Source organism: Pogoniulus pusillus, chromosome 10 (assembly GCF_015220805.1).
Source record: "Pogoniulus pusillus isolate bPogPus1 chromosome 10, bPogPus1.pri, whole genome shotgun sequence".
Taxonomy (NCBI): Eukaryota; Metazoa; Chordata; class Aves; order Piciformes; family Lybiidae; genus Pogoniulus; species Pogoniulus pusillus.
Window position 1 is genome coordinate 7,387,319 of NC_087273.1, and position 11,665 is coordinate 7,398,983.

At 51.4% G+C, this 11,665-nt stretch overlaps 1 protein-coding gene across 3 annotated transcripts in view; it reads right to left on the bottom strand.

Annotated features, from left to right (window-relative positions):
• The window catches only part of SLC4A4 (solute carrier family 4 member 4), a 227,964-nt gene extending 217,249 nt beyond the window's left edge, over nt 1-10,715 (bottom strand). For all 3 annotated transcript variants that reach the window (XM_064149691.1, XM_064149690.1, XM_064149689.1), the window contains exons 1-2: nt 10,204-10,715; nt 1,439-1,565 (exon numbers count right to left, since the gene is read on the bottom strand). In XM_064149691.1, the coding sequence (XP_064005761.1) occupies nt 1,439-1,449 (11 nt within the window). In that variant the 5' untranslated portion in view covers nt 1,450-1,565; nt 10,204-10,715. The remainder of the gene's footprint in view (nt 1-1,438; nt 1,566-10,203) is intronic.
• Between the last annotated feature and the right edge of the window lie 950 nt (nt 10,716-11,665).

Sequence of the window (11,665 nt, forward strand, 5' to 3'; positions counted from 1 at the left end):
AAAGGAGAGGGGGCACAAAAGGGAAGAGGACAGGAGAGGGGGCACAAAAGGGAAGAGGACAGGAGAGGGGGCACAAAAGGGAAGAGGACAGGAGAGGGGGCACAAAAGGGAAGAGGACAGGAGAGGGGGCACAAAAGGGAAGAGGAAAGGAGGGTGGGGGGAAAGGGAAGAGGAAAGGAGTGGGGGCACAAAAGGGAAGAGGAAAGGAGAAGGGGGGAAAGGGAAGAGGAAAGGGGGGGGGAACAAAAGGAAGAGGAAAGGGGAAAAAGCGACAGTCGCAGCTGGCAGAGGTGCAGAAAGCAGCAGTGCACACTGCCCAGCCTTGCCAGAGCAAGAGCTGGCAGGATCTCCTCTCAGAAGGGGTTTAGGTGCTTAGCTGCCTGTACAGACAGCTCCCTGGGCCATGCAGGTGAGTGCAGCTTTCATAATGCAGGCTTTTTCCCTGTAGGACCCACTCTGTTCAAAGCCAGCTGGAATGAGCTGCTGACAGCCCTGGGAGTTCAAAGCTTGCACAACAGCAGCAGGGCCACGGTGCCCCGATGCTGGCACCACATTCTGCATCTGCAGGGACCAGACTTCCTTTGCCTCTGTGGCATTGCTCAGCCATGGAACAATACAAGAGCCTAATCCTGTTCTGCAGGGCTGCAGAAGTTCTTCCCACAGGATAATTTCCCCCCAGCAGTCCACGAGCCATGGAGCACACACTCAAGCCTGCAGTCAAATTTCAAAGGCACTTCAGAACATCTGTTTACCTTTCACAGACTGCAATGGAATGGAAAGGACTCTCAAAGGTCATCTTGGCCAACCCACCTGAAGGCAGCAAGGACACCTCCAACTAGAGCAGACTGCCTAGGGCCACATCTTGAACACTTCCCCACTTTCATTGTGCAGAGATTCCTCCTGATCTCCAACCTAAATCTGCCCTGCTCCAGTTTCCAACCATTGCCTCTCCCATCCCAACAGGCTCTTCTGAGCAGTCCCTCCCCAGTCTTCCTGTAGGTCCCCTTAGGACACTGAAATGCAGCTCTAAGGTCTCCCCGGTGCCTTCCCCTCTCCACGCTGAACAGCCCCAATTCTTTCATCCTGTCCTCACAGCAGAGGTTCTCCAACCCTTTGATCATCTTTGTGGACTCCTCTGAGCCCACTTCAGCAGGTCCATACCTCTCTTGTGTTGAGGGTCTCACTGCTGACCCATACCCTGACACCAGAGAACCACTTAATGTTTTTCCTCTTTTCACAGTTTATGTTTTTCCTCCCTTCCCAGTTTAAGTTTTTCCTCCCTTCCCAGTTTATGTTTTCCCTCCCTTCCCATCATACAACCACAAGCTGGAAGCACCCAAGCAAGCTGGCAGCCATATGCCCAGCTGAGGCAGAGGTGTGCTGTGGACTGGTCAGAAGACACCAGCACAGCACTGCTGGGGACCTCCTTCCCCGTTACCTGTGACGCATTTCTGCTCGCTCTTTGTGCTCCTGCAGTAAGTCACCCTTCAGCTTTACAGCAGCACACGTTGGAGGATTGCAAGAGGCTCAGAGGGTGCCAGCCACACCAGGAGCTGTGCAGGTGCCTATGACAAATAAAAGAGATTATTTATCTTGTGCCCAGAGGCCTCTGAAAGGGCCCAGGACCAAACCACAGCTAAAAAACAAAAGAGGTTGTTAGTTGCCAGGTGAAGCAGTCAGCAGCTTGGCTGAGCCAGGCTGCAGCTTCCAAACTCTTCTCAATTAGCTGTGCAGGCCCCAGGGCTCTGCTGGAGGTGGATTTCCATCAGGACATCAGCCCAGCTTATTATCACAGAGCAGCAAGGAGTGGTGCTCTCTCTCCATGGCCAAGATAAGCAACTGTGGGACTTGATGAAGCCACTTGGATCATCACTGCAAGCCTTGGGCTTCTGGTCCTACCTAGCCCTGCTCACACAGCAAACACAGGATTGCTGTAGAGGTGTTTGGGTTGGAGATCAGGAGGAAGTTCTTCACAGTAAGAGTGGGGAAATACTGCAGCAGGTTGCCCAGGGATGTGGTTCAGGCTGCTTCAAACTTTCTGGGTCCCTGAGCAACCTGATCGAGTTGGAGGTGTCCCTGCTGACTGCAGAGGGGTTGGCCAAGATGACCTTTGAGGGTCCCTCCCAACCCAGTGCATTCTATGATACAGCAACACCACACACTCCCTTTGTTCAGAAGTAGGAAAGGGGAGAAGGAGGAAGGGACTCCCCAAGGAGATGGCTGAAATCAGGTGGTTAAAACTCCAACAGTGAGGAACCAAGGATAATTTGGCCATCATTAAAGCATCAACTTAGTCACTCTCTTGCTGAACTACAGGAGAGGGTGCCTTAGCAGTGCTGGCCTTGGCAGAGAGACCAGAGGCGGACGATGGCACCAGCTGGTTCTCAGCCATCTGAGATGGGCACAGCTTGGGCAGACTTTTCCACAGAAACTCAGAGAAGCAGAGAAAATCTTCCTGTGGGAGAAACCCAAGCCCCAGCCCCCTGTGCAATCCACCAAGAGATTACAGGAAAGCCAACCTGGGAGACAGCAAAACCTGCAACCATGATGAGCTGCGATGGTTACTTGTGTGTGGTTACAGAGCAGCAGCCCCCACGTGGAATCACTGCCTGAGACCTCTGCTAGATGCTGCAGGCCTTTTTTTTTTCCCAGCAGCACTGTCATGCCTAGAAGCTCCTTCTAAAGCTCCTGCAGAATGTGGCAAGATCTGTAAGGCATTCCCCAGGCAGGGTCGGAGTGGCTGGAGAGCAGCCAGACAGAGAGGGATCTGGGGGTGCTGATTGATACCCGCCTGAACATGAGCCAGCAGTGTGCCCAGGTGGCCAAGAGAGACAGTGGCATCCTGGCCTGCATCAGGAATGGTGTGGTCAGCAGGAGCAGGGAGGTCATTCTGCCCCTGTACTCTGCACTGGTTAGACCACACCTTGAGTCCTGTGTTCAGTTCTGGGCCCCCCAGTTTAGGAGGGACATTGAGATGCTTGAGCGTGTCCAGAGAAGGGCAACGAGGCTGGGGAGAGGCCTTGAGCACAGCCCTACGAGGAGAGGCTGAGGGAGCTGGGATTGGTTAGCCTGGAGAAGAGGAGGCTCAAGGGAGACCTTATTGCTGTCTACAACTACCTGAGGGGTGGTTGTGGCCAGGAGGAGGTTGCTCTCTTCTCTCAGGTGGCCAGCACCAGAACGAGAGGACACAGCCTCAGGCTGTGCCAGGGGAAATTTAGGCTGGAGGTGAGGAGAAAGTTCTTCACTGAGAGAGTCATTGGACACTGGAATGGGCTGCCCGGGGAGGTGGTGGAGTCGCCGTCCCTGGAGCTGTTCAAGGCAGGATTGGACGTGGCACTTGGTGCCATGGTCTAGCCTTGAGCTCTGTGGTAAAGGGTTGGACTTGATGATCTGTGAGGTCTCTTCCAACCTTGGTGATACTGTGATACTGTGAAACAGACTGACAGCACACGGGAAGAGCTGTCAAGCAGCTCAGGTGACACTTCCTGATGGGGAAGGGACACAGGAAAGAATGATCCTGGAGTGTGCTAGGTTAGGTGGAACCAGAGACAGAAATGACATGAAGCAGGTTGCACTTTTCTTCCAAGGCAGGTAAGGAGAGTGCTGGAGGGCTCTCAGCAGGGACAGAGTGCAGTCGGCTTGGGGAAGCTGTGAAGTCTTTGCTTGTTTCCAACCAGCTGCCTCAGTGGTGGGAAAGGATGAGCAATCATTCCTGGACTGGGAGGGAGAAGAAAAATCCTCAGCTTCCCTAAGTCCCTATGGAAAATAAACCCCACAAGCAGTCATGAAAAGCCATGAGCTGCCCAGCAAAGCTCAGCTGACCTGGGCAACTTGATGGGAGCTTAAGAGAAGACAGGAGCCCTCTTTGCTGCATTCTAGCTGGCTCCCAAACATTCAGTAGAGTTGATGGGGACTTACTAAGTCATGAACATGAGTCAACAATGTGCCCAAGTGGCCAAGAAGGCCACCAGCACCCTGAATCAGCAATAGTGTGTCCAGCAGGACCAGGGAAGTGATCATGGTCCTGTGGAGGCAGCAGGGGCGCCTCCAAGTAGCTCAGGCGGCTCAGGGCCATATCGACTCTGATCTTGGATGTCTCTAGAGATGGAGCCTCAACCACATCTCTGGGCAGCCTGTTACAGTATTTCCCCACCCTCATTGTACAGAACTTCTTCCTGGTGTCCAACCTAAATCTCTCCTGCCCCAGTTTCAAACCATTGCCTCTCATCCTATCACCACAGGCCCTTCTAAACAGTCTGTCTGCATCCTTCCTGTAGCCCACTTCAGGTACTGGAAGGCTGCTTTAAGGTCTCCCTGCAGCCTTCTCTTCTCCAAGGGGAACCACCCCAGCTCCCTCAGGCTGTCCCCATTGCAGAGGTTCTCTGACACCCTGATCCTTTTCTTGGCCCTCCTCTGTACTCTCTCCAGCAGCTCCACATCTCTCTTGGGCTGGAAGTCCCATAGCTGGACACAGCACTGAGGTCTCTCTCCCAGTCAGTGACTTTTCAAAGCTTATTCTCCAACCCAGCAGAATTAAACCACCAGGAAGTTAAAAACATCCAACCAAACAGAAGACCAACCCCACACAACTCCTACCCAAAGCACAACATAAGTCCTGCAGGGCTGCCAGAGCCAAAGCTCTGCTCTAACCCCTCTCAACAAACATTTGCAGAGAGTTCATCTGCCTGCCTTCATCTCAAACAAACTCTGATGTCACCACTCAGCTGTGTTCAGCTGCAGCAGGGATCACTTTCCCTCTCACCCCACACCATGCTAAAGATGTGAAACAGAGCTAAGAGAGCCTCAAAAACAGTCTCAAGCTCGGCACTGAAAATGACTCTTCCCCAGGTCCCTTCTGAGCATGCTGAGCATGGGAGACGCTGTGATAAAAGCAGCCTCACACAGTAAGTGAGGAGCTCTTGGACAATATGCTGCATGCCAGGAAATCCCTCCAAAACAGAACCAAAGATTGCATTGGCTTGGAAGAAACCTTCAGAGCTCATCTTGTCCAACCCCCCTGTAGTCATCAGAATCATCTCCAACTAGAGCAGCCTGCCCAAGGCCACATTAAGGCTGACCTCAAATGTCTCCAGGGATGGAATATTAGCCACATCCCTAAATCTGCTCCAGAATTTCCCCACTCTTAGTGTGCAGAACTTCCTCCTGATGTCCAACCTAAAATCTGCCCTGATCCAGTTCCAAATTATTGTCCCCCATCCTATCCCCACAGGCCCTTCTAAACAGTCCCTCCCCAGCTCTCCTGTAGCCCCTTCAGGTACTGTCAGGCTGCTCTAAGGTCTCTCTGGAGACTTCTGCAGGCTGAACAACCCCCAGCTCCCTCAGCCTGCCCCCACAAAGGAAGGTCTCCAGCCCTCTGACCATCTTTGTAGCCTTCTCTGGGCCCACTCCACCAAGTCTATGTCCCTCTTGTGCTGGGGGTTGTCATTCTCTTACAACATGTGCTTAGCTAAGAGGCAGTGCAAACAAACAGCTTTGCCCAGACCTTCACACTGAGGCCAGGCTCTGCTGTGAGCCAACTGTCCTCACAGCTCCACCTCGCTCCATGCCTGCCAAGGACTCACAGAGTGAGTGCAGCCTTCCCTGGGGATCAAGCACTTTCTACAAGAGCTTGTTCCAGTCTCCCCAGGCAGAACCTGCACTGACAGGAAGATCTTTTTAGCCAACTGTGCCAGCAGAAGGCACAAGACAAGCAGCCTGCCAGATTTGTGAAGGCTTTCTTCATTCTTTGACCTCTTTATCTGGCTGAGAGAAAACACATCAGTAGAATTGTAGCATCAGAGTTGTCTGGGTTGGAAAAGCCCTCTAAGACCATTGAGTCCAACCACCATGGCCATCAAACCACATCCCCAAGTGCCATGGCCACATACTTCTTGAACACCTCCAGGGATACTAGGGAGAAGAGCCCAACCTCCACCTCACTGCAGGCTACTCTCAGGGAGCTGTAGAGAGCAGTGAGGTCTCCCCTCAGCCTCCTCTTCTCCACACTAAACACCCCCAGTTTCCTCAGCTGCTCCTCACCAGCCCTGTTCTCCAGGCCCTTCACCAGCTTTGTTGCTCTTCTCTGGATATGCTCCAGCACCTCAAATATCCTTCTTGGGGTGAGGGGCCCAAGACTGACCCCAGCATTTCAGGTATAACCTCACCAGTGCCAAGTAGAGGAGGAAAATCACTGCCCTAAAACTTCATCATCTGTAGGCTTGCGGCTCCATCAGCAAAGAGCAGAACACGGAACCCTTCCCTTGATAGGTGGCCTGGGGCTTGCAAACCTTCAACACAAAGAAAAGAGGAAGGCAAAGATCAGATTCCTGAAGGGAATTCTGCTCCCCTTTAGCTTCTTTTCTCCCGGGGCTGCTGCCCCAATTGTCCAGTCCTCAGGAGGCAGAGCAGAGGTTTCACTGCGTCACTGGGGTGGCAGGGCAGCAGCAGCCACCTGCTCTCTGAACACTGAGACCTTGGCAGGTGCCCAAGGTAACAGAAGTTCATAGGCATAGCCCATGCTGGGGCTGCTGCAGCGGGCCCAGGATTACCTTCATCTTCACTCTGTGCCTGTTCCCATCCCTCAGGAACGGGCTGTGAGCTCGGGATATAGCAACTGCTCTTCAAGAAGGTCTTTAGGTGGCACCTCCACTGAGCTGACAGCTGTCACCTCTGGAAGAACAGCTCACAATTGGCTGTCTCATTAGCAGCAGCAGAAATCCCTCGTGGCTGAACAGATCTTTCAGCGTTGTGCTTCCAAAGCTGGGAGCAAAGCTCCATTGAACAATTTCCTTCTACAAACCGCCTGGGTTTGGTCTCTGCTCAGCTCATCCTCACAGCATGACATGGGACACGTTCTGCTTGATCCAGGTCACTACCCATTCCCAGCCCTTACTTGCTGTCTCCTTTCAGGAACAGCCCCAGTCCAAAACAGAGCACCTTCCCAGCTCAGATGTGCAAGGTTAAAGCTAAGGACTTTCATTTTGGCCACTGAAGGACATCACACTACTCAAATACTATGGCCAATTTGGGGCTTCTCACTCCAAAAAGGACACTGAGGGGCTGGAGAGTACCCAGAGAAGGGCAACCAAGCTAGGGAAGGGTCTGGAGAGCAGGGCTGGGGAGGAGCAGCTGAAGAAGCTAGACTTGTTTAGCCTGGAGGAGACTGAGGGGAAACCTCATTGCTCTCTACAGCTCCCTGAAAGGAGGTTGCAGTGAGGTGGAGTTTTGGCTCCTCTGCCTTGTCTCAGGTGATAGGAGGAGAGGAAATGGCCTGAAATTGTGCCAGGAGAAGGTTAGGTCAGAGATGAGGAAATATTTCTTTGCTGCAAGAGTGGTCAGAGTTTGGAAGAGGCTGCACAGGAGGTGGTGTAGTCCCCTCCCCTGGAGGTGTGTCCATGGCAGTTGGGGACATAGATTAGTGTCCATGGCAACCTTCAACCTAAGGCTGGACTCAATGACCTTTTAGGCCTTTTCCAACCCAAACAACTCCTTGATTCTACAAAGCCACCACCCCGTGGGTGTGACTGTCCTCTCTCATCACTTGTGCAAAGCGCAAGCAAGTGGATGAATTGTTGCTTGCCAAAGCAGTGTGCACATGGCCCAGGCTGCTGCTGAAGCAGGAGCAGTGTTTGGTTACTGCTGACAGCACAGCCCTGATCGGTGCCTGCAAGTCATCTCCAGCCTCATTTCCCAACTCTTGGTGGATTTTGCCTGCTACAGAGATCTTCATGGATTCCATTTAGCAACAGCCTACTCCAAAGCCAGCCTAGAAACACCTCAGTCTCACCCCAGATCTCTTCACAGCTTCTGCTTCCTGGTGGGATTTCTGTGAAGCTGTTTTGAAATGAAGCTTCAATAACCAACATGAAGCCAAGGTTCAATCCAGGGCATCTCATCCTCTCTGCTATCCTGCCAGTTGAAGACAGACATAAAAATTATCTCAATAAGAGGCTCAGCTCTTGGTGTGAGTATTTCCCTTTCCAATATCTCTCTGCCTCTGCAGCTGGTGGGACTGAACTGGAGCACTCTTAGCAGGATTGTCCCTGGGCAATCAATCAGTTAGCAGCAAACAACTGGTCCCTAGCTGGAGAGGTTTTCAAGCTGAAATCAACACATGAAGTACCTGGCCTGACACCATCAAAGCTGCACCTCACAGACCTAGATGGGATTTGCTGAACACCATGGAGAGAGTTGAGACCTCCCCTGTGTCAGGGCACAATCTGATTAACCACCCAGAGTCTAAACACAGCACGTTCCCTACCTTGGCTTACTGAGCCTCAACCTGAGCCAGCCTGCTGAGTTATCCTTGCTGGGCTGCACCTAAAGAAATGAGAGCAGCAGGGCAAGGAGGGGATTCTGTCCCTCTGCTCTGCTGAGACCACACCTGGAGCACTGTGCCCAGATCTGAGGCTCCCAGCATGAGAGGGACACGGAAATGCTGGAGTAGGTCTAGAGGAGGCCACAAAGATCATCAGAGGATTGAACTTCCCCTGAAGTGATAGGCTGAGAGTTGGGGCTGCTCAGCCTGGAGAAGAGAAAGCTGCAGGGAGACTTTAGAGCAGCCTGCCAGTACCTGAAGAGGGCTACAGGAGAGCTGGGGAAGGACTTTTGACAAGAGCTGGGAGTGACAGGACAAGAGACAACGTCTTTGAGCTGGGAGAGGGGAGATTGAGACTGGAGATGAGGAAGAAACTCTTGAGAGTGAAGGTGGAAAGACACTGGAACAGATTGCCCAGGGAGATTGTGGATGGCCCCTCCCTGAAGGTGTTCAAAAGGCCAGGTTGGAAGAGGCCTTGAGCACCCTGAGCTGGTGGGAGGTTGGAACTGGCAGGAGGTTGGAACTGGACGATCTTGAAGGTCCCTTCCATTCCATGGATCTCCTGCTGCAGAGCCAAGGCTTTGTTTGCCTCTCCCTTGCATTCAGCTTTCTCTCACTGGCATTTAGAGAGGACCCAAGCATTAGCATCAACCACAGAGCAGTAGCAAACATCTCCTGGTCATTACTTTAAGTAGAGACTCACAGCCACCTGGCCATTATTAGCCAACCTCCTGCTGGCAGGGCTGACTGTGCTGCTTTCTGCAGCGGTTTCTCATCTCCAGGGGCATCAAAGTTGCACTCTGCCCCCACTGCCACACACAAAATCATATCAGGAGACCCTTTAAGTTCTGGATTGGTTGCCAACTCCCATGCTTGTATTTCCACCTTTCACATCTCCCAGACGTCTATTTTTTTGCAGCACCCAGCACTGCTTACAGAGACATCACATCTTGTTCAGGTCAAAAGGTGCCCTCATTCATTACCTCCAGTTTACATCTCAATTTTCATTTCAGGTTAATTATGCCCAGGTTCATCATGAAATTTCTTTCCTTTCACATCTGGCTCAAATCACTCTCTTTAAAAAAATAAAACACAAACAGCAACTAAGGACTTCCCTCTAACTCCTTCCATCCTCCTCAGCCATTCAAATAGCAGTTAAAAGGATAAAAACGAAGCTTGGGCTTATTTGAATTAGAAGGATTGGGGGAGAGGGAAAAAAAAGACACTTTCCATCCTCCTCAGCCATTCAAATAGCAGTTAAAAGGATAAAAACGAAGCTTGGGCTTATTTGAATTAGAAGGACTGGGGGGAGGGAAAAAAAAGACACTTTCCATCCTCCCCAGTCATTCAAATAGCAGTTAAAAGGATAAAAACGAAGCTTGGGCTTATTTGAATTAGAAGGATTGGGGAAGAGGGAAAAAAAAGACACTTTCCATCCTCCCCAGTCATTCAAACAACAATTAAAAGGTTAAAAATGAAGTTTGGGCTTATTTGAATTAGAAGGATTGGGGGAGAGGGAAAAAAAAGACACTTTCCATCCTCCCCAGTCATTCAAACAACAATTAAAAGGTTAAAAACGAAGCTTGGGCTTATTTGAATTAGAAGGATTGGGGGGAGGGGAAAAAAAGACACTTTCCATCCTCCCCAGTCATTCAAGCAACAATTAAAAGGTTAAAAATGAAGCTTGGGCTTATTTGAGCTAGAAGGATGTGAAGGGGAGGGTGGGGGAAGGAAAGACATTTTGTGTGGGGTAGAGCTTGACAAATAAATTACTTTGCTCAATGCTCCCTTAAAGAAAGGCTAAAAGCACCAGCAAACAAAAAAACAAAGAGAAGAACAAACCCAACCCCCTGAGACAGGAAGCAGAAGTGGAAATCAGTACTTACAGCAGGCTGAGAATTGTGGTGTCTGCAACTTAAATTCAAGACCTTAAGTGTTTGCTAGTGAAAGAGAAGCTCGTGCAATGGACACCCTGTTCCAGCCAGCAGGAAACGGTGGAGGACAGAACTAATCCCCTGCAGAAAAGGCTTCCAAGATCTCCAGCAGTTGCAGCTCTCCAAGACAAGGCTCAGGGTGTTCACAGCCAAAGGACACAGAGCTCAGGAGGTAGGCTGAGTGAGCAGCGCAGGTGTCACCACCTAGTGCCTCGCTAACGCAGAGAGGGGACACCTGAGTGGTTCTCTTCCAGTGCTAGAGACCAGCAAAGAATAAGCAAACAATACCCTTTCGAGGGCAGCACAACGAACCCAGAGGCACAGGAGATCCCTGATCAAAAGTGCCTGAAAGGAAGGTCCTGCAGAGGGGCTTCAGCATGTTCAGAGACCTTTAGTCCATGCCCTACAGCAGGCAGACAGAGCTGCTGCATTTCCAGTGAGGCTTCCTGACCTGCTGCCAAAACGATTCCAGCTGGATGGTAAAGGCAATCCCAGAAGCAATACTAACAGCAGTACTTAAAGCCAAAAATGCAACCAGGTGCTGGAGATGTTCCCATCTGAGAGCAACAGGCTAGTGCAGGCTGTCAATAAAACATAAATCCGAGGTGCATTATCACTTGGAGTGTATCATGGGTGAGCAACCTTGGGAGAAAAGGAAGTTCTTAGGCAGAGTGAGTCAGTGACTCAGCTCTGGTGTGGACAAAACCCAGCAGCATGCAGAGCCCAGGTCAGTCATTAACAGATACCATGAAAAGTCACTGCTCCCATGAGCTAATTAATGATAAGAGATCAAGATTCCAGCTGTCATCACCCAAATTCAAGCACCAGAAGATCTGCCAAACACAATTGGAAACAATTTCTAGACCTCACCATGCCACAGCACCTGAGCATCACCAAAGGTCAGCCCTGCACAGGTTAAAACACAGGACCAGGACCACAGAGTGCCAAGGCTCATTTGGTGATAGTGGAGTTGAGATGAGCTGGGAAGCCACAAGCAGCATAAACAATCACCCATCAGAGCCCAAGTGCCACAGTGTCCTCTGAGGAAAAGGCTGCTGTGGTGTGTAAACCCTGATTAGCTTCAAAGGGGACAGAGGAACCTTAGCAGGTGAGAGCTGAAGCTGTGACATCAGCTTGCAGTCCACAGCTGAATGGCTGTGGGGCAGCCACACAACCCCATCTGTGTGCACACGATGGCTTGAGGCACACAGAACAGAGCCTGCCCCAGGAAAGGAGGCTCCCAGCCCCCAGGAAAGCTCAGCAAGCACCCCGGGACCTCAGATTGCTCAGGTCCACGCAGAGGAGCTGCGTTCCTCTCTCACAACACAGCAACCTGCCTGGCCAAAAGCAGAATATCTCAAGCAGGCTCCCGCAGTGAAAGGAGACTGCAGAAGCTACAGCATCCCAACAAGCT